The sequence below is a fragment of the Myxine glutinosa genome, chromosome 13 (assembly GCF_964187855.1).
Source record: "Myxine glutinosa chromosome 13, kmMyxGlut1.1, whole genome shotgun sequence".
NCBI lineage: Eukaryota > Metazoa > Chordata > Myxini > Myxiniformes > Myxinidae > Myxine > Myxine glutinosa.
In genome coordinates, this window is record NC_136273.1 from 73,468,214 (window position 1) to 73,494,443 (window position 26,230).

Here is a 26,230-nt window from a genome sequence, read left to right on the forward strand (position 1 = left end):
CACAAGTTACCCGATTGTGCCCGAACGTTGACTAATAGCGCTATGCTAGACCAATGAAGGAAAAAGAAGACACACGGCTGGAATTAATACGACACGACACCAGGGATACGGTTCTCAAAGGTTGTTATTACAATAATGCGGAAGGTTTAGATTACAGGGACAAGAGGGAAACATAGGAAGGTGGGCACTTAAACACGCTTATATTAACCCCAACAGACGACAAATAAACGGGACAAGGCTCACTCACACGGGGGTTTGATTGCAACGAAAGCGGGTAGCGATCGCTCCAGGTGCACCTGGGCTCAGGGCAGGATCACGTACGGTCCAGTTCGGTCCAAAGATGCGGGGAGGTATCGTCGCGCTGGGGGTGGCGGTGGCTTCTCTCTCCAAGCTGAGGCGCATCTGACGTCACGTCCGGCAAGCGGCTGCGTATATCCGGCGGGGAGTGACACGCCCTCGGCTCGTTAGCTCCGCCTCGTGGAATCGGCACGTTGCTTCTCATTGGGTGCGTGCGGGGGGGGTTACTGGCTCCGCCCCTGACGAGGAGCTGACAGCCAGCCCCTTCGGGGTAACGCCGTGGAGCGTATGGTCTGGAGCTAATCGAGCCGGTGTGAGGACGCATCCTCCCCCGCTCCGCCGCCATCTCCCCTGTTGTTGTTGTAATTGTTGTTGTAGTTGTTGTTATTGTTGTTGTTTGGGGAAGAAGATGGGAGGAGGTATGGGAAAGGTCCTAAACTCACTACTGATGCCATATCATCACATTCTGGTGCAACGAAGAGTCATAATTAATGGAGACGAGGCCTTAACTGACATAGAATAAGAATAACTAGGAAGATGTCCGAAAGTTGTCTACGTGTGGTGCGGTGGACCTGGGCACGACATTTAATGGGGGAATAAGGGGAAGGTCGGCTCTACTGATTGTTATTTACATGCAATGGGACTAGGGAATGGGGGATTGGGGAAAGTTGGGGAGTATTGGAGAAAATAGGGGAATATTTACAAGCGGATATGGAGGCCAAATTCCATATTCGCAACATTGCACCCTTCTCTACCCTCGGGGCGTCCCGACCCGATAAATTTTTACCTACTTTAGTGTGGCACGCAATGTAGTTCCCTCTACTATTAACTCTACCCTGAGTGCGACAGTTTTACAGATATTCACAAATGAGTAAATATGTCCCCCTGCGACGTTGCACCCTTCTCCTCACAGAAACACACCCACAGGATAACCGAATCCGGAAAGAATCCTCAAACTAAACATACAGCCGGTAGGGAGCATTATTTACAAGACTACGCTGCTATTTACACTACGATCCAGGACCTGTTTTTGGAGGAACACATGCAGATGTTATGCATAGAGAGAGCGCGCTTGCCAACATCGATACACCAACCCACGAGTGCTCTGTGGCCGACGGCCTTTAATAACGTGCAGAGCACCCTTCCCGAGCATCAACAGCACCACCCCACCACCAATCGGTGCAGTCACCATTGTTCATTGGAATAAAAATAAACTCGACAACCCCTAACCCTGCAGGTGTCTCTTGCTCTTCTTGTGGTGCACTTGGTGGTAACTAAAAGTGGTTCACCTGTATGGCATAGGTGCCACGTTGACCCATAGGTCCATCCCCGGGTGGTGCTTGGCCGCAAACGAACTGCGGTCCATTGTGGGTGGCCACAAACATTGCGGTCCATATGGTGTATCGATCCCGGCAGCAAACAGCGAAAGTGCAGGCCCACAACTGCGCAGCCAGCACCTCTCTCTCCTCTCTCTCTACCCCAAAGCCAGATCCTCGGAGGTGGGAGACAAAAGAAGAAACAAGTGAGTAAGGTGGTAAGGGCGCAAAAATGCACGCAATGTAAGGTGATGCACACTGGGGGCACATGGGAACCAGGTGAGACAGGTACGTTCCTATCGTACGCCCCCCCCCCACCAGGTAACCTACATGGCCTCTCCCTTACCCCTTACTGCATCCACAAAACACAACACTACCCATAAACATCTACTTTACAAATCGACAAACATCCCTACTGTCTTCCCCGTTCCTCCCATAAACCAAATTCGTCTTCTCTCCCTCCTAACCAATCCAATTTGCCATTTTCAACTCTCATCAAAATTTGCCATCTCCAACTGCACATCAAAATTTGCCATCACCAATTCATCATCAGTCCCTCCTAAGGAGGGAGAGATGGAATCACCCCAATGTCTCATCCACGTCGTGATGCGTCTCACAAATCCACAACAATTCTCATTTCTGCAACACAAACAAAGAAAACACAGGTGTGGAGTCATCATCATCACCACAGGTAAGTGGCTGCGTATGGTGCGACAGGTTCTTCAATCCTAACTATTTCCTAAATGACTTTAACAACTTTACACTACCCGGGGTCTCTCTCCGGCCAAACCATTGGCCCTCTTACACTATGGGTTCTAAAAACCAATTCCCATTGGCCAACCTGTGGTGCTTTTCAATTTGGGGTCTCACTCCCCCGATTCATCTCCCGGTGCCCTCGCACAATTTCTGGGCTGCGGCGTGTACCTCTCCCAGTGGGTCTACCCACCTGCACACCTCCACCACTGCAGTTGCCTCCGAGCTTACCTGCTCCTCACCCTAACCTAACTACCTGGGGAAGGCCCTCTGGCTCTCTCCCCACTCCGTGCCCTCTCTGGCACTGGGCTGCCCGATCCACACCCGGGATCCTCAGGCACCCACTCACAACTACCGGCTCCCAGAGCCCACCTGCGGCCTCACCTGGCCGACATCCTCACAGTGGTGGAGTGCCCAACCAACTACACACACTAACAGGCTACACGCCCAGCCATTTCCACAACACTAATGCACCCATTCACAACACCATTCTGCAACCGCACCACAAATGCCAATATCCAACCACAATTTACCTGCACCCTCTACCTAACACTTACACTACCCGCCCCGGGTACTCGTGAAAGGGGTCCACTCTTCCCCCATCCACACCTTCGCACCATGCACACCACTCCGTACCACTCACTCCAACTCTCTCCACACACCTGTACCTGCACACCTGTGCTCTCACACCTGGTGCCACCTGCACCCTTCTCTCCCCAAGCGCATTCGCGCTGATCCACACACTCACTACTCATACACTGCTCCACACACCTGTCCAGTTGCACACCTGTGCAATCACACCTGTTCCATCCTCACACACACGGCATCATCTCAGCTAACTACTCCCTTCTGAAACTTGCGCTTCCCAGTCGTCCCTTTAAACTATTGCGCTCCCTCGTCATTATCATCCATACTAAACTACCTGCGTCCCCACTACAGGTATCAGTCACTAACTAAACTTAACGTTACCTACTGTCATCTTCGCTAGATCCCTACACACAATATCCTAACCCACCCGGGCTAGTTTTCACTGCCATACACCCCATAAGCTATTGCTCCTTTGCCCCACATGGGAAGGGTGGCAGGGATGCCATCCCACCACATCGGGGGGTCTCTCACTACCAATTTTGCACATCAAATTTCAACAAATCAAAAATTTGCCAATCATCTGCCAATCACTGTACCATTACCAATCATCACTCTGCCAATCCTTTGCCAATCATCAAATTTTGTTTTTCTCTAATTTTGGGGCCAAAACACTAACCTCATCACCCAGTCTACTCACTAATACCTCTCGGTGCGCCAATCCCTGTCCAAAGCCCGGCTTCGTAAAGCCAAGCCATGAATGCGGGTTGTTTTGTGCCGGCGGCTGGATGCGTCCGGCATTCGGGGCAGGGACGGGGGCTTACCCGTGCCGAGATCCCACGCACCATCTCGGCACGGAGCCATCCAATGTCCCGCTCTCGACCTGCCGGCACGTCTCACCAAAAAGTGGTCGCCATGACGACCCTTTCTATTGGGCTGCCAGCTCCGCCTAGTGGAGCACGGACGCGGCCGTTCAAAGCGAGGCCCGGCACGCACCGAGGGCCCGATTCGGCTAAAAGTCGACCTAACCTCTAACCCGTTTAATGTCGATGCTTCACCTGCATGCTTACACCCCGAAGCCCGTTCCTTGCTCACACATCCAGCCGTGCTCATGCTCCTCGTACCTTTCCTTACACACCCAGGTACCCTCATTCCACTCACAGCCTTGGTCACACACCTGACCACCGAACACTTTGGCACACATTCGTTGGTCGCACACCTCACCAAAACACCGCTTCGCGCCCCCTCCTCTGTCACCTCCTCTGTGACAATCACAGGTGTGCTCTCATTCGCACACCCAACTACGTGCCTCACCACCAACTCCAGCGTGCATTCCCACTCACGCTCTACCATTCCAGGTGTGCATCCTTCCATCCCAGGTGTACATCCTCGCTCACCTGTCACAACTAACTCACGCTCCATGTCACTCTCACTACTTCCACCTCCATTCCTGACAACGCACTCACCCTTACTTTTGACAGCACACTCTTTCCCCATGCACCTGTCCGTCACACACCTTTCTCGCGCACACTCCTGCGCACACTCTCCCGTCACACCCTCTGTAACACTTACCACACCGCGCTTCCATGTGCTCCCTCGCACACGCGCTACGACCGACTCACTCTCGCCAGCACCCTCACTACTCCTTGGCACGCACTTTTTCCTCACACACCCCAGAGTCGGACTTTCTCGCACACCTCCTCTTTCGCACACCAGACCTGTCGCACACTTCACCAACGGCCTCTCACGAACACCCGGGTCTATCTCGACCCCCAAGCTTCTTAAATCCCCTGGCGCATCATACGCACGACCATATTGGTCACCACTTACACCGGGTCCTCTTCCTCTTCGCTTCTCCTCCATCACCTGCGAATCCCTCATCCGGTTAATGAGCACATCATCACGATCCGAACACAGACTTTGGACCAATTCTTTTACTTCCTCCTTTATCTCTTTCTTATCCTCTCTCCGTCGCTTCTTAATTTCGCTCACCCCTTCTTCCACTTCTTCTAATTTTTGCTTCATCTCCTTCATCTCTTCGTGCGCCCCTTTAAGTTCTTCCTCTAACTCCACTTTATTTTTTTCTATGTGCTCCCGCACCTCCCGCTCTTTAACCTCCATTACCTCTACCACCTTGTCCATTTTCCTCGTCAGGTCCTCATGTACCGTCTGGCACTCTTTTTTAATTACCCCTACGTCCTTTTTCATCTCCTTCTGTGTCGATTTTAAACCCTCTATTACCGCTGTGTTCTTCTTTACCTGGTCCCCCAACTCCTTTTGTCCCACTGTCAGTTGTTCTACTCCCAGCGTCAACTCCTCTATACCACCTTGCAATTTTACAGTCCCCTTTCTCACCTCTTTCTCCATGCGCTCCTTACAGTGCCTCACCTCCTCGCGCACTCCTCCGACCTCCTCACTCACTCCTCTTCTGATCTCCTCTCCCATCACTTGCATCTCCTGCCCAGATGCCACCCTCATCTGCTCCATTTCCTCCCTGTGAGCATCCAGTTTGGTTTCTACCCCCATTCTGACCCCCTCTATCTGCTGCCCCATTTGGTTAACTTCCCTTTCCGCTTGGTCCCTCATGTCCCTCAATTTGCCTTCCATACTGTTTTCTAACCCCTCTAACCCTTTTTGCATCCCTTCCATTTGATTCTCTTGAGCGGCCATTCTGTTTTCTACCCCCGTTAACCCATGTTTCACTCCCTCTATCTGATTCTCTTGAGCGGCCATTCTGTTTTCTACCCCCGTTAACCCATTCTTTACTTCTTTTATCCCGTTGTCTAACTCCTCAAAATTATTGTCTAACTTCCCAATTTTCTTGTCTAACTCCTCAAAATTATTGTCTAACTTCTCACTGGTACCCCTCGCTTCGTCCCTCATTACCCCCATTTGGTTTCCCATTACCCCCATTTGGTTTTCCAATCGCTCACTATTCTTTTCCATAAGGGCCGTCATTTGTATAAAAAAAAGTTCCAATCTTCCCAGCGGCGCTACTTCGGTCGCGGGCACGGTGACCAGCGAGGCGCCATTTTGCGCGCCCGCTTCTTCGTGCGTGACGGCGCTATTTTGCGAACCTGCCGCCCTCACTGCTTCGCTCTCCTCCTGTCCCTCATTTTGGTCCTGGATCGACCCTACCTCACTCTCCTTTACCGGACCCCAGCTGTCTTGATCCGCCATAGCGCGACTTTCAAAATTCGGTTTTTATTTTTTATTTTCGTAAAACAAATTGAAATTTCGCCGTTATAATTTCGCGCGGGAAACGCGCTCCGAATCGATTTTCCCTCCCAAAATTTGGGCCTAACTAATTTAGTCCCGGGTTCGAATTCCACTCCTCGACACCAATTGTTACAGACGTGGCTTGGATGTTATTTCCCGAGCGGTTTTATGGTATGACCACGTCTGCACAAGTTACCCGATTGTGCCCGAACGTTGACTAATAGCGCTATGCTAGACCAATGAAGGAAAAAGAAGACACACGGCTGGAATTAATACGACACGACACCAGGGATACGGTTCTCAAAGGTTGTTATTACAATAATGCGGAAGGTTTAGATTACAGGGACAAGAGGGAAACATAGGAAGGTGGGCACTTAAACACGCTTATATTAACCCCAACAGACGACAAATAAACGGGACAAGGCTCACTCACACGGGGGTTTGATTGCAACGAAAGCGGGTAGCGATCGCTCCAGGTGCACCTGGGCTCAGGGCAGGATCACGTACGGTCCAGTTCGGTCCAAAGATGTGGGGAGGTATCGTCGCGCTGGGGGTGGCGGTGGCTTCTCTCTCCAAGCTGAGGCGCATCTGACGTCACGTCCGGCAAGCGGCTGCGTATATCCGGCGGGGAGTGACACGCCCTCGGCTCGTTAGCTCCGCCTCGTGGAATCGGCACGTTGCTTCTCATTGGGTGCGTGCGGGGGGGGTTACTGGCTCCGCCCCTGACGAGGAGCTGACAGCCAGCCCCTTCGGGGTAACGCCGTGGAGCGTATGGTCTGGAGCTAATCGAGCCGGTGTGAGGACGCATCCTCCCCCGCTCCGCCGCCATCTCCCCTGTTGTTGTTGTAATTGTTGTTGTAGTTGTTGTTATTGTTGTTGTTTGGGGAAGAAGATGGGAGGAGGTATGGGAAAGGTCCTAAACTCACTACTGATGCCATATCATCACATTCTGGTGCAACGAAGAGTCATAATTAATGGAGACGAGGCCTTAACTGACATAGAATAAGAATAACTAGGAAGATGTCCGAAAGTTGTCTACGTGTGGTGCGGTGGACCTGGGCACGACATTTAATGGGGGAATAAGGGGAAGGTCGGCTCTACTGATTGTTATTTACATGCAATGGGACTAGGGAATGGGGGATTGGGGAAAGTTGGGGAGTATTGGAGAAAATAGGGGAATATTTACAAGCGGATATGGAGGCCAAATTCCATATTCGCAACAATATATAGGAAATCAGCAGATTTCTCTTAGGTACAAGCTACGAGTTATGACATAACATTTTGATGGAACAGTCTGCCATTCTTTGCTCAAATATAAGCATTTATTTCTTGATAAAAATTAATATTTCTTGGAATTTGGAGACTATATTAAGGACAAAATAAAATATATCACTCTTTGTTTTTTAAGAGAAAAGCTTTTAACCTGTAATGTTCCTTTTTCACATGATTTACATCACATCATATAACTATCCAAGGCAAAAATATGAATAAAAAAGCTGTGCAGATCAAAATTGCTTGTACCCATTTCACTAAACAAAGAAATTAAAAACCAAAATAATTTGTTTCAAACGAATTTTTGAAAATGACAAAAATGTGTGGATGCACGTGCGCGCACGCACGCACGCACGCACGCACACACACACACACACACACACACACACACACACACACACACACACACACACACACACACACACACACACACACACACACACACACACACACGAGCTAGTTAGAATTCTGTCCAAATATTTCATGTAATATTGGTCCAGCTCGTAAGAAGAAATGTTAACGATAAAAATCAAACTAGCATCAGATAGGTGCTTCACATGTGAGAAACATGAACATTCTTCGCACGAAATTGCTCCAAAAGCGAGGCCCACACCTCTTGCCTTGGCCAAATTATCCCTTGGTGCACCGTTACAAATTTCCACGGCAAAAGGCAAATTATTCCGGCTGACCTTTCTAGGATGATGATCGTAACTGCTGCCTGAGTGCACATCACCATGGAAAACAAATAGCCAGACAAAAAAAAAAAGAGATTAACAAATATAGAATGAATGGGAAACTAGATTCTTTCTCAAATGTGAGGTGACCTGATTTTTGGTACAGTGCCTAAGTGGATTAATGTTTAATTCCTTGCATTATTATGATAGCAAGATTCAAAAATGGAGGGAAGAAGAGGCCCATGTCATAGAATTAGGGTGTGTGGGCGTGTGAGTGTGTTTCACTTGAAATCTTCCAACACTTGTGATGTGCACCAATTAATGCAATATGTACACCAATTAATCGATGTTATCTATAATTCAAAGATGCTTAAAATGTTATAGTTCAACAAGAAGAGAAGAGAAGGGTGGATATAAATAAAGAAATAATGGGAGGGGTGACGCGTCTATAATGCTAGAGGCATCAGAGGGCAGCAGGACTGACCCTCAACAACTCCAACAGCAACAAAAGAGCCAATTTACCGTAATTACAAGACAAAATGATACATTTTAATCTAACAGCGACATATTACATTAAATAAACGTCAATAATAGAGTAAATTATTGAATGCAATAGATAAGACTTTCAACTGGCGATTCATGACCTTCAAAATATTAGACTAAATATGGTTCCTGCAAATCACAAGGTTTAAAAACAGAAAACCAGGAGAGGGGGTCATGGAGATGTGTTGTGGGGTGCAAGCATCTCGTGGACAGCTGGCTGTCTGCCACTAGAATTGCAATGCAAAGAGTACATCCAATAAAACTCTAAGGAATTCCCATTAATCAATACCTAAGAAAAAGACAAATCCAAATTGCAGAAAAATTTATTGATCCTTTAACGTTGGTGATCAACAAAGTGACACAGACACAGACACCCCAATTTTTGTTGTGTTGTGTTGTTTGCAGCTCATTTTTTTTTAATTCTGGAATACTAAGAATGGAGAAACAAAAAAGAAAGAACGGCATTCGGTAGAGCGCATACAGTACATCCGCCAGGCTGAACAGTTTATGTTTTGTATCCTACTGATAGGTCAGATCTGGATTCGAACCTGAAACAAAATCGAATCGGCTTGCTCTCGTCATCGAACCAACTCATCCACCTAGTTTTATCACCACTAGACCACAATTTAAGACATCATGCAATGATCCACACATTCACCAAAGTCGAATCAACTAGTCCTTGTCGCACACACAACCAGTCCACAAAGTTTCGTCCAAATCTTTGAGATATCCTGCTCACAGACAAACAGAGAAGAAAACATAACCTCAGTCAACCTTCAGAAGTGGAGGAAATTACTTCATTGATATAACACTGTTTTTGCTCATGGAGGTGTGGTCACCACCAAAAAGTGTTTTGATGGATTTTGAAATGTTATCGGAATGCTAAATAGGTATGGCCACAGACCAACCCATTCACATTCTTTCATTATATATGTTTATTGTTCTCCTCCTTTTCCCTTTATAATCAGAGGTCCGATGGCACCAAGCTTCTGCCCTGCCTTGACCACGATACTCCTCCACTCCCCTATGTCCTCAGCCAACTCTCTCCACTCCCCAACCATCCCCACTCTTCACACAATCACCCCATCTCAACAGTGGTCTACCTCTTTTCCTCCTACCTTGTTCCCTCAACCTATCCCACTGTCTTTGACATTCACATTTCCCCAATCCACACCAAATGTCCAGCCCATCTCAGCCGGCATTTCACCAATCTCCCCATCAAGCTCATCTGCACACCAATCCCCTCCCTCAGTTCATCCATTCTCCTTCTATCCACCCTCTTCACTTGCGCAATCCTCCTGACCCAGTTGATCTCGCAAACCTGCAGCCTCTGTTGTTGTCTCTCTATCAGTGCCACTGTCTCCACACCATAAAGGTAAGCCGGCGTTACGCACATCAGAACTTTCCTTTCAATCTCCTTGAAATCTATCTGTCCGCCATTACACCCTCCACCCTCCTCCATGCATTCGCACCCACCTGAATCCTCCTCCGCATCTCTGCCTCTGACTAACGTCACTGTTCCACCCAGATACTCAAACCTATTTCCTTGTCTGATCTCCTTCCCCTCTAACATTGATAATATGATCCTACTGCAAAGCCGCAATGAGCCGGCGAAGCCAAAGCCTCTATTGAACTTTATCGCAATTGTTTAGGCGTACTTCCGCATCCGCAAGATGGCGGCCTCCATGGAGCGATTTGGTGGGTCAAAGCTTCGAAATTCTCAAAGGATCCAGCAAAATCTGGCTTATTTTAATTACAAATTAGAGGTGCATAAGATTGTGAATCAAAAAAAGACGGGTGAAACAAACTCTTATTGAACTTTTTCGCAATTATTGTTTACACATACTTCCGCATCCGCAAGATGGCGGCCTCCATGGAGCGATGTGGTGCGTCAAACCTTCGAAATTCTCAAAGGATCCAGCAAAATGCACAAATGCGCATCCAGCAAAATGCGCATTCGCTTCTGCGCATGCGCAAGATTGGAGGTCACGTCACTTCAAAGCTGTCCATGCACGCACGCTTTCGAAGTTAAGTAACTTTTCACAATTGTGTTTTTGTCGAAACTGTATCTTTCTTTCGGTGTGTGTAACTATTGGTGTCTTTAATAGTATTCTTGGTGTTGGTTTTTCATACCTGTGTACAGAATCGTCGGTTAGTTCGTGTCACGTATTCTGAGGCCTAGTGTAGTACTAGGAGGCTAATGTGTCTGACCTTGGCTTGAGGCATTGTTTGTCTCAGCGGTTTCTTCGATTGCGCTCGCAATTACTTTCGGTTTCTATTTTTCACGTTTCACGTTCGGTCTCTGTCTCTTGTTTTCATCTCAACTCAAAAAAAAAAAAAAAAAAATAAAATAAAAAAAATTCCCTTCTGTTCTTATCCGTTGTTCGTTCTTATTTGTTTGTTCGTTCTTCGACCACGTTGTTCGTGATCTCGTGTTCACGTCGTTAAAAAATGTTTCAACTGTCCCCTGAAGAACTGTATTCTGTCATATACTATAACACCTTTTTCTTCTTCTTCTATAAAAGGATGCTTTCGACTTGCTAACCAAATCTATTCATTCCAAAAAAAAATTCCATCTCTTACAGTTACAGTGCCTCTTTCATACATTCCCTAAACTCTCCAGAACTCCACCCATCCTTCAGCGTCCTCCAACGTATTTTTGACTCGAAGGTCTCAAGAAACTCATTTTGCAATAAATGTTCGTTTCCCATTAATCGGACATTTTTCAAAATCCAATCTCACCCCTCCCCTCCAAATCTTCCCCATCACCCCTTCCCTCCAAAACTTCCCCATCACCCCTTCCCTCAAAAACTTCCTCATCACCCCTCCCCTTCAAAACTTCCCCATCACCCCTCCCCTCCAAATCCACCCCCTTGCCCCTCCCCTCCAAATCTTCCCAATCACCCATCTCTTTCAAATATTCCCCCTTGCCCCTCCCCCCCAAATATTCCCTATCACGCATCCCTTTCAAATCTTCCCCCTTGCCCCTCCCCTCCAAATCTTCCCCATCACCCCTTCCCTCCAAAACTTCCCCATCACCCCTCCCCCCCAACACTTCCCCATCACCCCTCCCCTCTAAATCTACCCCCTTGACCCTCCCCTCAAAATCATCCCCATCACCAATCTCTTTCAAATCTTCCCCCTTGCCCCTCCCCTCCAAATCTTCCCCATCACCCATCCCTTTCAGATCTCCCACCTTGCCCCTTCCCTCCTAAACTCCCCCCACACCCCTCCCTCCGAGACTCTCCATCACTCCTCCCCTCCTAGACTCCTCTCTCACCCCTCCTACTCAAAGCGTCCTACACCGCTTCTTCCCCCTTCCAACTTTCACCTTCATCTCCCTCAACCTTCTGCCTCACTCTTCCCCCTCCTCAAATAACACCTCACTGCACCTCACCCAATCACCATCAAACCTTTTGTCCACCCCATTCTTCCCTTTCACCAAGCTATTCTGAAATCTCTGACACACCTTCAACAGCTCTCCCTACCTCTTCCTCCTCTTCCACATACCCTACCGCTCCCCCCCCCCCCCCCCCCGTTCTGTATCCGATGCTCCCCCTTCCTCTTCTTTAACAGTATGGGCCTCAAACATCTGGGGCCTTCGCTCAAACTTGACTGATCTCTCCATACAGGTTGCTTCTGACAAACCAGACGTGATCTGCTTAACAGAAACTTTCCTCCTTCATGATGTCTCTGATTCCTTGGTATCTCTCCCAGGTCACTCCCTCCTCCGGTATGATAGACCTGAGCCTCGTCCTGGAGGGGAGGTTGCTATCTTTATAAAAAAAACTCTCTTCCTCACTCGCCCTGCACTGCCCTCTCTCCACCTCACCCCCAGGAATACCTTTGGCTACGGCTTCCCCTTCGCTCCCACCTTTTGTTCATATGTGTGTTGTACCGTCCACCAAACAGTGATGACTCCATCTACATCTCGCTGTCTGATAATATGGACCAACTTCTATCTACCCATCCCAACTCTCTCTTCCTCATATGTGGTGATTTCAATTGTCACCATACCAGTTGGCTGGGTGTGGGTACCTCTCTCACCAGCCATGGTTCTTCAGCAAAGGACTTCTGTGACTCACTGGGACTGACACAATCTGTCAATTTCCTGACCCGGATCTCAGTCAACGGAGAATCTTCTCTTCTGGACTTGGTTATGACTAACTTCCCTGAAAATGTCTGCTGCTCTTCTTCTGCTCCAATCGGCTCATCTGATCATGTGCTTGTTAAAGTGGACATCTCTCTGACCATTCTCAGAGAGCCTCCTCAGCATCGACGAGTCTGGCATTTCACTCAGGCCAACTGGCACGGCCTTCAAGCAGCCATCAATCATCTGGACTGGTCTCCCATCTCTACCGCCTCTGACATCAACTCATCCTGGGAATTCTTCCAAAGTAAATTGCTCTCTCTCATGCACAGATTTATCCCATCTCGTCTTCAGTTGTCATACCCTTCCTCCCGTCCATGGTACATGGATTCTTGTGGTGAGGCTATTGCCCAGAAACAACTTGCTTTCGTCTCCTGGAAAGCAAATCCAACAGAAGGAAATCTCATTTCCTTCCACAAAGCCCGAAACAAGTGTGTGTCCACCCTCAGGAGAGCCAGGAAACAATATCTCTCCGTTCTCAGGACAGAACTCTCTTATCTGTCTCCCTCTTCCAAATCCTGGTGGCGTCTGGTCAAATCTGTTTCTGGTGTTTGTTCCCCCTCCATCCCCTCCCTCACCTCAAACGGCCACACGGCTGACTCCGCACGTGAAAAATATGAATGCCTCAACTCTGTGTTTGCCTCTAAATCTTGTGTCCAAAACCCATCCCTCTCTGTACCCACCGTACCCAGTCGTACCCAGGTGCTCCTGGACTCTGTGTCCATTCCTCCTGACAAGGTGGAAAAGTTTCTGTCAACCCTCGACTCTGATTCTGCAAATGGACCTGACGGCATCAGCCCACGGGTCCTAAAATCCTGTTCTTCCGCTCTTTCACTCCCTCTCTCTGTTCTCTTCACCCTCTCTTTTGCTCAAGATCATGTGCCATCTGCTTGGAAATCTGCCAACATCACCGCTTTGCACAAAAAAGGTGCAAAAACAGATCCCAGCAACTACAGACCAATCCCAATTATCAGCAAAGTCATGGAATCCATCATTGCTTCAGATATGAAATCTTTCCTCTTCTCCAATGGCTTGATCTCTGATCATCAATTTGGTTTCAGACCTGGTCACTCTACTCTGGACATGCTGCTTCTGCTTTCTCAACAATGGATGGAGGTGGAGGTCCTCAATGCCAAACAGGAAATTAGAGCTGTCTCCCTTGACATATCACGTGCCTTCGATACGGTCTGGCACCCCGCTCTGCTCACCAAACTCTCCTCTTTTGGTATCCATGGAAATCTCCACGCATGGCTGGCGGACTTCCTCTCTAGTCGTAGTCAACGTGTGGCCCTGAATGGGTTTCTCTCATCTCCTCTTCCTGTTCAGGCTGGAGTTCCCCAAGGCAGTGTTCTGGGCCCTGTGCTTTTTCTGGTCTTCATCAATGATCTCTCTGACTCTATTGAAAATCCGCTCTATCTCTTTGCTGATGACTCTACTCTCTGTCGCTCCATTCTTCATCCCTCAGATCGGCAGTCTGCAGCCTCCTCACTCTCTGCAGACCTGGACAAAATCACAGACTGGGCAAACAAGTGGAACATGTCTTTCAATCCTGACAAATCTCACACTCTTACGATGTCTCTCCGAAAAGACCCAAGGACAACCCTCCCATCCACTTTCTGAATAATCCTCTCCAAGAAGTTCTGTCACTCAAGCTTTTGGGTCTCACTATCTGCCATGATCTTTCCTGGGAAAACCACATTTCAAATCTGGCCTCCAAAGCCAGTCGCCGACTGGGCATCCTCCGTCATGCGAAGTCCTTCCTTGGCACACCTGAGCTCCTCACAACATACAAGGCTTTCATCCGCAGCTCAATGGAATACTGCTCTTCCCTCTGGGCTGGTGCTCCTGCCTCACACCTAGCTCGTCTTCACGCTGTTGAAACCAAAGCATTCAGAATCATTGGAATCTCCCGCGATGAAGCTAACTCCAAGGGCCTCTCACTCACTCACCGCAGGCAGGTTGGTGGTCTTTCTGTCTTCTACCGACTCCTCTCCGGCCTTGCTCCCCCAGCTCTCTCTGGGCTCTGTCCCGCAAATATTCCTACAGGTCGCACAAGATCTGCCTGCAACCCTCTTATGGTTAAACTGCCAAAATCAAGACCCTCTGCTCACCTCACTCCTTCATTCCTCTTTTCTCCCGCCTCTGGAACAAACTCCCTCACTCTCTTCAATCCCACTCCACCCTCCAGGTCTTTAAAACAGCTGTTGACCACCATCTCTTATCTTCCCCCATCCAAAACCTTGATCTTTTCTGCCCCCGCTAATTTCACCCCAATTCCACTTTTTTGAAATACCAACTTCTTTCCTGGAAGTCCATGCAGTGTCCATATGTTTTATACCTCTCGCACCTCCCCCCAAGCCCTCTCCCTCCCATAGTTCTCTCAATGTCCTTGCTCTCAAATGTTGTCCTTCCCCCTCTCTCCCCATCTTGTCTACCGCTCCCCTTATTTTGTGTTTTGTGTGTCGGTTTGAATTTTTGTGTGATTAATGTTAGCTCTTTCACGAGCCTCGATCTTGTATAGGGGGGAAAAAAAAAAAAAAAAAAAAAAAAAAAAACCGTTAATTCACCCCAGATCCAATTTTTTGAAATACCAACTTCTTTCCTGGAAGTCCTAGCCGTGTCCATGAGTTTTATACCTCTCCCAACCCCCTGGACATGCCCACACCCCTCTTCCCACGCCTCCTCTCCACCAAGCCCCCTCCCTCCCACAGATCTCCCAATGTCCCTGCTCGCAAATGTTGTACTTCACCCTCTAACTCTCTTCCCATCTCGTCTCATCTCCCACTCCCTTTATTATATGTTTTATGTGTCCATTTGGTTTTTTTGTGATTAATGTTAGCTCTTACACGAGCCTCGATCTTGTATACAAAAAAAAAATTTTTTAAATTAAAATAAACACCTTTCATACTAATATTCCCGGGTGGACAACGTTTCTCGTTTGTCTATCCCCCTTCCCGCATCTGGTATCAGTACTATAATTCCCTTCAAAGACAATCTGGACCTTCAAAGACTTGGGATATCACAATATAAAGCTGGCCAATGGCCATGACTGAAACGTGTTGAGGGAGATACAACCCCATGCACTCGGATTTATATCGTTTCTTATTGATGGTCAAACAATAGGCAAGCCTTACTGGAAACACGATCCTTTTGAGAGTGAATGGAAAGCTCGTATCAGATGGTGCCAACACAAGTCTTGGTATTAGTGTAATTGTTCCTCTGAGTTGCCTTGAAAGGATATCTGCTTTGATGAGATGGGGCAGCAGTTCTCTAATCATGAATCTCGTGCCATTACAACGTCCTTTCTTTGGATTTAAATTTTGCAACAAGATAATAGTTGGCATCCCTTCTTTGAGCTCAAGGTTGTGTAGGGGCAATACAGATGAAGCGATGTTGTTCAGAAACTCCATTGGATATGCAGCAGCTTCGTGTGGATCATCAGACAACGCAATCAACGCCGAGGTAAGTTGTTAATGGACGTGATAATTGTTGCAAAACGAGGCCGTTTATAGTAAGTGAATGTTCATTCTTTGAAATCGAGCAGCATCGCTTCTCCATATACTCTGGGTCAGCACTTGGACAATGAGGGAAAACATCAAATTTGTTCGAATATATTAGAACTTGGATAGGAAGTTCAATATCATCGGTGTTATTCAAAAATGGAAAATAATCAGCCAGTTAGAAATGCACTCGGTCTTCATCATATATCGTCCTCACGTACTGAGTGAGGTGAAATCACTGGAAGTGCACCAACAAAGGTGAGTTTTTCACGCAATGCTGTGCAATGGTTGCTCAACTTCCAGTGTGAATGACAGGAAGAATCTGCCAGAAATGTTTTCCAAAAATGAAAATTTCCCTTCCAAATGGTTCTGGCAATCCCATCAGGTATTTACGCACCATCCGCAATATCCTCTCGAAGCTAAAGGACAGGAGCCTAAATGGTGACAAATCGAGAGTACTTTACGATGCCACATGCATGGACTGACCAATTCTACATTGGTGAAACTGGAAGAAATTTGAAGCAAAGGCTAGACGAACATGAGAGAGCACTTTGGCTTGGGAAGGTGGCAGATGGTCATAGCGTTTGACCTGGATGGGACCGTTTCTAGAAATGACATCCAACAAAAGACAGGTAGACTCTGGAGGCATGGTATGTCAAAGGCCGAGAGGGTGGTCTATCTGGGGAGACCCTGGACATGCCCACATAATACACCCCATTGATCCAAATGGCAAAAAAAGAAAAAGAAAAAGCTGGATGGTGCAAACCGCTTGACAAGATGAGAAAAACAACAATGCTTAATGCCTAATGTCATGCACAACACTCAACGGAACCTCCACAAATTACACAACCCACTTGTCATCATATTGAACCAGGATACACAAAAACATGAACGGACACACACATTTACTCACCCTCATAGATAAAACACCAGATCAGTGATGACTATGAGAGCAGAGCAGACCATCGAGGATAAAATTGGCGTTTTTGCTTAAGGTCGGCATAATAGAAACCCTCAATTAATCCTTCGTTCCAGCATGTAACCAGACATGAATGACCGCACCTCGGGAATAAAAGAGGACACATGCTGAAGCCTGGGGTCCGTAGGCCCATGGAAGCCCGCTGGAAAGTGGGTAAAACGTCGCCTGAGACCGGATCTGGACTCGCTTCTATATTCAGACTAGTAGGGTAAATCTCGTTGAGTACAATTTCTTTTTCTCCTCTATGTAGAATCCCAACCACCCCAATGTTGTATCAAATATATATGGTAAGACTCATAACTGTGTATAATATTTAGACAAGACACACCATGTACTATTACAACCATTGCTGCACAATTTGTGACCAACAAGTGTCGTCTGCCACACTGACACATTGTCTCTTGACCATAGATAGCACAATCAAGACAGATTTACAGTTAGGAACAAGAAAGAGCAATCAGAGATTGCAGACCCTCACTAGGACATGTTTTTAGTGGTTCTTAAGGCTTTTGTGTTGAAACAAATATGGCGGCAGACACACGTGGCTGATGACACACGGAGGCACCCATGACATCATCATTACAACAACAACATGCATTTTAAAGGCCATTTTCCCTGCTAGAGCGGGGGTTAGCCTTTAATATTTAACATATGTTACATCATCATTAACATATGTTATTCCCCATAGAGAGAACGTTACAATGAGCCATGTCTCAATTTTTTCTATGCAGTGCTTGCGGAGATAGAGTCTTCATGAACTTTCAAATTGAATACCCTCTCCTCCGGTGAGGGTAATAATGACAATTATACTCCATTCTGCAAAGTACAGCAATACCATGACATCACAGTCAAGTTGCACTATACTGTGACCATCAGAAGGCATCTCGGAGCTTGAATGTATAAATTAATTATTTTGTAAAAATTTCTAAAAATATATATATACAGACTTGGCATTTAATATGGAATATTTTTTTTTTCTTGACTTGGGTTTACTTTCTAAACTCAGTATATCAATCTGGTGATTTTTTTTACCCCTCGGTGATGTCTTTGTTGAAAGAACGATGTCACTGAATGTCTTTCGCAGCAAGAAGTCAATAACAGGATTAAAGCACAGGTGGCGTGACAAAATGTAAGGACAGGTACATTTGACGATTGGCTTCACAATCGGGTATATAAGGGTTGTTGCGTTCTGTATTAGTGGAAAACAACTGCTGCACGTCTACAAAAGTTATTGCCGCTTCCTCTGGAGATGGTCCGTCAACTTGACAATGCTGTTTGTCATGGAGTGGTGGCTTTACGAAATTCTGGCATGAAACAGCGTGCTATTGCTCGGGAGTATGGCATCACTCAAGGTCAGGTGTCAAAGATCCTGAAACGAAATGCTCAGAGGGGTGTCCCTATTCCAATACCGAGGCCAGGACGTCCTCGCAGAACCACAAGGAGAGATGATCGCCAGCTGCACCGGTTAGTCTGCAATGGCCGTACCAAGTCAGCTAATCAGCGTAGGGCTGAGTGGCATCAACTGACAAATGTGCCTGTATCCAGAAGGCTAGTCAACCAACGACTGGTTCAAGCAGGCTATCGTGCCAGGCGTCCCCTGAGAAAGCCACGCCTGACCAGACAACACAGCCAGCGCCGATTGCAGTGGGCCAGAGAGCACCGTCAATGGCAGCCAGGACACTGGAATCACGTGACCTTCAGTGACGAGTCTAGATTTCTGGTCTATCGTCAAGATGGCCGCGTCCGAGTGCGCAGACAAGTGCATGAAGCCCACAACGAAGATTGTATAGTGCCAAGAGTCCAAGCTTGAGGTGGTGGGGTGACCGTTTGGGCTCCTTTTCATGCAGGGGGCAAAACTGACCTGGTTGTTCTGAATGGAAACCGGAACCAGTTCAAGTACAGGGTCATTCTGGAAGAAACATTGCTTCCATTTGCTCGTGCAGCCTTTCGAGGAAACTTTGTCTTCCAAGATGACAATGCACGGCCTCATCGTGCTCGCATGATCCAACACTTTCTTGCTGAACGTGGTGTAGAGCATATGGAGTGGCCTGCCATGTCCCCGGATATGAATCCGATAGAGAACTTGTGGGCAGAATTAACGCATCAAATCGACAACTTGGACAAACAGCCGACCTCTGTGCGTGAATTGCAGCAGACTATTGTCACTGCATGGCAAGCGATTCCTGTCCAAACCTTGGCAAATCTCGTGAACAGCATGCCTCAACGTGTACGTGCTCTCCTGAATGCTCGTGGGGGTTACACGAAGTACTGAACTGTAATTTTACTGTCCTTAATCCCAGTCATAATTTAGCTTTTGTTTTTGTTGAAATTTGTTTTGGCTAATGTGCAAAATAAAGAGATACTTCTGGAAAACGTACAGAAGTTTAACACAATACTGTCCGTGAATTGAGCTCGATATCAGTTTACATCACTTTCGAGGATCAATTTATTTGCTTTGAAATGTCAAATGTGGTTTTTGTTTCTTTTAAACGTCACATTAACAAAATCTAGAATAATTTCAACATAATTCCAATGAACTTTTGGTTCTAAGTCATCTTGAAAAGTAAGTTCACCCCCACAAAAAAAATATTCCATATTAAATGCCAAGTCTGTATATTCCACTGACATTATGGGGTCATGTGCAAATTGCTTGCTCTAATTTCCCCTCTAACACAAAGAATATCATGTGCAAATTATGTGTAGATCAGCAATAAAAAAAAATCTCAATTTAATCTATTTTAAGTTCAGGCTGTAACACAACAAAATGTGAAAAAGTCAAGGGGTGTGAATACTTTCTAAAGGCACTGTATATATATATATATTATATATTACACAATATACATATATATATATACACACATACACACATACACATACACACACACACACACACACACACACACACACACACACACACACACACACACACACACACACACACACACACACACACACACACACACACACACACACACAGTGCATTCAGAAAGTATTCAGACACCTTCACTTTTTTCACATTTTGTTATGTTGCAGCCTTATGCTGAAATCGTTTAAAATCTTTTTTTTCCCTCATCAATCTACACTCAATACCCCATAATGACAAAGAGAAAACAGGATTTTAGAAAGTTTTGCAAATTTATTAAAAAGAAAAAACTGAAATATCACATCGACATAAGTATTCAGACTCTTTGCTACGACACTTGGAATTTAGCTCAGGTGCCTCCCATTTCTCTTGATCATCTTTGAGATGTTTCTACACCTTGATTGGAGTCCACATGTGGTAAATTCAATTGATTGGACATGATTTGGAAAGGCACACACCTGTCTATATAAGGTCTCACAGCTGACAATGCATATCAGAGCAAAAACCAAGCCATGAGGTCGAAGGAACTGCCTGCAGAGCTCAGAGACAGGATTGTGTAGAGGCACAGATCTGGGGAAGCCTACAAAAAAAAATTCTGCTGCATTGAAGGTTCCCAAGAGCACAATGGCCTCCATAATTCTTAAATGGAAGAAATTTGGAACAACCAGGACTCTTCCTAGAGCTGGCCGCCCGGCCAAACTGAGCAATCGGGGGAGAAGGGCCTTGGTAAGAGAGGTGACCAAGAACCCGATGGTCACTCTGGCTGAGCGCCAGAGATCCTGCGTGGAGATGGGAGAAACTTCCAGAAGGACAACCATCACTGCAACACTCCACCGATCTGGGCTTTATGGCAGAGTGGCAAGACGGAAGCCTCTCCTCAATGAAAGACACATGAAAGCCCGCTTGTAGTTTGCAAAAAAGCACCTAAAGGACTCTCAGACTGTGAGAAACAAGATTCTGTGGTCTGATGAAACCAAGATTGAACTGTTTGGCCTCAATTCTAAGCATCACGTCTGGAGGAAACCAGGCACCGCTCATCACCTGCCCAATACCATCCCAACGGTGATGCATGGTGGTGGCAGCATCATGCTGAGGGGGTGTTTATCAGCAGCAGGGACTGTCAATGTTTCCTCAACTGGTCAGAGTTGAGGGAACAATGCACGGAGCAAAGTACAGAGATATCTCCTTAATGAAAACCTGAAACAAAGCACTCAGGACCTCAGACTGGGCCGAAGGTTCACCTTCCAACAGGACAATGACCCGAAGCACACAGCCAAGACAACACAGGAGTGGCTTAGGGACAACTCTGTGAAGGTCCTTGAGTGGCCCAGCCAGAGCCCTGATTTGAATCCAATCGAACATCTCTGGAGAGACCTGAAAATGGCTGTCCACTGACGGACCCCATCCAACCTGACAGAGCTTGAGAGGATCTGCAGAGAAGAATGGCAGAAAATCCCCAAATCCAGGTGTGCAAAGCTTGCCGCGTCATACCCAAGAAGACTCGAGGCTGTAATCACTGCCAAAGGTGCTTCAACTAAGTACTGAGTTAAGGGTCTGAATACTTATGTCAATGTGATATTTCAATTTTTTCTTTTTAATAAATTTGCAAAACTTTCTAAAATCCTGTTTTCTTTGTCATTATGGGGTATTGAGTGTAGATTGATGAGGTAAAAAATGAATTTAAACGATTTCAGCATAAGGCTGCAACATAACTAAATGTGATAAAAGGGAAGGGGTCTGAATACTTTCTGAATGCACTGTATAATACACACTACACACCACAAAGGAAAATGAAAAAAAATTAGAGCAAGCAATCAAATAACAAGCACACGTCTATTGCATATCACAGTCACAGGAACAAACCTCTCGTTTGACGACAAAGAGGGGTTCATGTGGGAGACATGGTATTTCTTCAACCTCATTCTCCACGACCAGGTGAGTACAACCCTCATCACCAATTGGTAGGTAGCGCCCTCCTGTGGCACGTGAAAACGATAACTCAATTACCACTGCGTATGCAATTGAAGAATCACAAAATCTCACAATCAGTTGCACCTTCGATTCCAGCCTTCAACCAGGGCAATCCCCTTATTTTGGAGCCTCTTGGGTTGGATTGAAAAGGGTTAGACTGTCAATCTGGTGTTTCATAGTCACGGCAAGGCATCAATGTGTGCGCCGTTCCTAGGATGGACGTTAAACTTGGCGTCCCATCTGCCTGCATTGCTTGGTGGACGTGCAAGATCCCAGGTTGGCCAGGATGCAGGCGATTACTCTCATACTCATCTCCAAGGAGGAATTCCAAATTTTTGCCATGCCTGACTGTTCGGAAAGGAATGGAAAACCACCCAGCATAACCCAAGCCCAAGCCCTTGGCCAGGAATGAGTTGGGCAGCAGCAATGCTCTTAGACCCCACCAATGATGAAATATACATATAGTGTATATACACATAAACATATATTTGTATAAAATAGCCCCGTGGGCGACAGACAGTTATTTCCCCGTGGTTTCTGAGAAGATTTAAAAATAAATTACCTGAATTTGAGACAAATACCCTTTTCAGCCTTTTATAGGGGGTCTATTGGAGCCTGGTGTTGGGCTAGCGGCTAGGGTGCCAGCTTAGGATCCTAGGATCCTGGGTTCGAATCCCGAATTAACGCCAGGGGGGTTGACTCAGCCTGTCATCCTTCCGAGGTCGGCTAATTGAGTACCAGTTCACTGGTAATTCCCTGTTTGTTGTAAAAAAGGCGACTAACAGGGTTGGCGGCAGGAAGGGCATCCGGCCGTAAAACATTGCTTCAAAAAGGGGACCAACAAAAACAACAACTACCACGGTGCCCGAAAAAGGCCAACCCCCGCTTTGCGGGGAAAAATGGCCTCTAAAGGTGTTGTTTTTTTTGTTTTTTTATAGGGGGTGGATCCGGATGGGGAACACAACCCCAAAAGACCTTGCTGCTTTGATGTATCATACCAAATTTGGTCCATATCGATCATGTTTGTGAGGAAAATATGTTTTAGTGAATATGAGGGATTAGGGGAGGTTGAGATGGTTTGGTCATGTGTTGAGGAAGAATGAAAGTGACTGGTTGAGAAGAGTGATGGAAATGAATGTAGAAGGAAGTAGAAGACGGGGAAGACCGAGAAAGACTTGGCTAAAGATGGTGGAAGAAGAAATGCGGGCAAGGGGGTTAACAAGGAGAGATGCAGAAAATAGGGCAAAATGGAGAAGATTGTCATGTGGACCGCAAGGCTAACCTCTAGCAGGGAAAATGGCCTTTTAAAATGCATGTTGTGTTGTTGTTGAGGGATTAGGGGAGGGAGTACATGGCCGCTTTTCCAGAGGAGATACGGCCATGGGGAACACAACTTAAGGTTAGGGCATGGTCACAATGTCGCATGGTCAGTTTGTTCTGGATCTGGTTGTTGATTTCTGAGAAGACTTTTGAATGAAATACCAATATTTGGGGCAAACCCCCATTTTCAGCCCCTGTGTAGGGGGCACATCCAGATGGAGAGCACAACCCCATGAGACCTAGCTGCCCTCATGCATTCATTGTACCAGATTTGGTCCATATTGGTCAGGTGATTTGTGAGATGATGTTTTAGGTACATGTACGAATGGTACATGTTCAAACGGACAGCAGGACACTGGAGCCCACTCTATGGGGTTGTTTTGGAGAAATAAACCTCAAAATAATCATACAATATCTATTTAAAATTTGCAGCTGCCTTTTCTGCACACACTGTTTAATAGGTTGAGTCTTTTCTTCTCTTGCAATGCTAGTTATGCAGCTGTTGAAACCATTAACAAAGCCTGGCTCTGTGCTGGAGCAAAACATCCACAATTGAGGACTTGGAGGTTAAGAGCAGCCATAGTTGGATGCCCAACACTTTGGCTGCACCAAACGTATTGTAAAATTGTCAATGTCCTCGTCTGTATTGGGGGATAGAGAGAAGGACAACCTCCAGTTGCAAGCCTAACTCTTTCCCACAAAAGATGATTGTGCTGCAGATGCCACACAACAATAATTCTGTTTGTCGACCTGATTTTTTTATTTTTCATTTTCCCCATATTGGTTCATGGTGAGAATTTCCATTCATCAGAAACCAGGGTTCAATCTTGGCACTGGTACTGCCTAGAGGCCAGTAAAGGTTGTGGACAGTGATCAGTTGCTGAGTGTGTAAAGTTGTGTTGAATTAACAGCATTAACCTCATTGGTGTTGGTACGATCCCCATGGCTGCTCACAGCATGGTTTTATTGATGGGTAGCAAGAGTGGTCTGGTCTTCTTGGAAATTCCTCAACACCAGGTCTCACTGTTTGCTATCTTAAAGTGGGCCTTATATGTGGGCTGCGGCTACTACACTGCAAGCAATTCATCATGTGCCTAAGTATTCCTTTCAACATTTACCATTGGTTCCAAAGTTGGCATCCAGTCCAGTCAAGTTACAAAACACGCAGATTCTGTTCAGAGACTGGAGGGACAAGAAGAACTCCGAAATGTTTACATGAAGAACCCGGTGCATGTTTTTAGGTAATTAAAGATAAATCATTTTTTACAAATGAATATATCAAACATTAGGAAAATGCTTTCAGACCCCACCCACCATGTGCGTGCATCTCCGTTTGTTCTTCCATATGCTGCTGCTCTTCGGCAGAGAATCCAAGGAAGCTGAGAACACAGCCATAGAAAGGCAGCATCCGGAAAGTGGCTTCTTCGTCTGTGGCAGCAAAGTTTTCTCTGGTAGGGCCAAAGGCAGAAATGGTATTGAGTGATTAAAGTGGCATCCAATAATCAGTGAGGAACAATGATAAGGATACAGCATTTTTTTTTGGAAGAAATTATGAAAATTTAATTATCTCACCATTTTCAGATACAAGCCAACAAAGAATAGAAAAAGCGGTCACCTATTTTTCTACGTACAAACGGGTCAACACCTCCACCTCTCATCCAAATGCTCCACATAACCCCATTTCCTTCCTTCTTCCAAGCCTTCCTACCCTCATCACTCCATCTATTCCTACATTTGGAGAGTCGGCTGACAAGATAGACAATGGATTTTTTCAACTAAAAGTTGATAAGGGTATATTTACTGCCATGGGAAACGAGGTACAGCTGATGATGCCTGCAATGAAAGCCCTTCGTCAAAGCGAAATAGTAATTTAAATAAAGTGACAAGACTGTGCTTATTTTCATTTTCTTGCTCTGACAAAGGGGTTCTCGGTAAACATGAGTTGCACCTCTTTTCACACGGTGGCAAAGACTAGCAGTTCATTCTTTGTCGTCAATATATCATTTATATATATATATATATATATTTATATAATCTATATGTATATCTGTCATCAAAATCCATTGCCAACTGTTAATCGGAAACACCCTCCTTTCTCACTTATTTTTCTCCTCATTTTGAATTTTCTCCATTAAATCCCCTCCAAATGACCCCATGTGGGTGTAATAAATAAGTGGTCCCCAATAGGATGAGAGTCCCCAAATCGAAAATCATTTAAGCCCTATAAAAAAAGTATCAAAGGATGCAGATGTTAAATTACCCCCCAAAAAACTAAATAATCCAAAACCATAATTATGCCATGGAGAGATGAAATGAGATCGTTGAACGGAGAATAAAAATGGTGTGAGTGACCCATTTATATTCTTCCTCACCCTTGGAACTCGAGGGAGCAAGCGCACAGGTAATTTAACACTTTTAAAATTAAAATCCTGAGCGTACGTCATGGCTGACGTGCTCCTGCAGAGAACCAAACTCGTACAATGCTCCTGGTGTAAACTACAATAAAATGTGGCCCACTGGGACACATGCCAGAAAATTTTTTTTGAAGATGAACAAGGGACAAACACGTGAATAAATAAATAAATAATCAACCTCCCACTCACACCCCCACCTCCCACCTTATCGAACAGCAGTTGCAGCATCGGTTATTTATACCACAGGCTTATATGTATTTATGCACATGTCAAACCCCATTACCTTCTCAAAAGCAAGTATTGCATAATGGACTGATATCAAATTATGAATCCATCCTGCTGGTTGCATCATCACCGAAGTACGTGTGTGCCGT

At 46.1% G+C, this 26,230-nt stretch overlaps 1 protein-coding gene across 4 annotated transcripts in view; it reads right to left on the reverse strand.

Annotated features, from left to right (window-relative positions):
* Positions 1-26,230, reverse strand: part of ECT2 (epithelial cell transforming 2) — a 151,486-nt gene that overhangs the window by 100,150 nt on the left and 25,106 nt on the right. For all 4 annotated transcript variants that reach the window (XM_078767642.1, XM_078767640.1, XM_078767641.1 and 1 more), the window contains exons 7-8: positions 24,757-24,890; positions 22,015-22,127 (exon numbers count right to left, since the gene is read on the reverse strand). In XM_078767642.1, the coding sequence (XP_078623768.1) occupies positions 22,015-22,127; positions 24,757-24,890 (247 nt within the window). The remainder of the gene's footprint in view (positions 1-22,014; positions 22,128-24,756; positions 24,891-26,230) is intronic.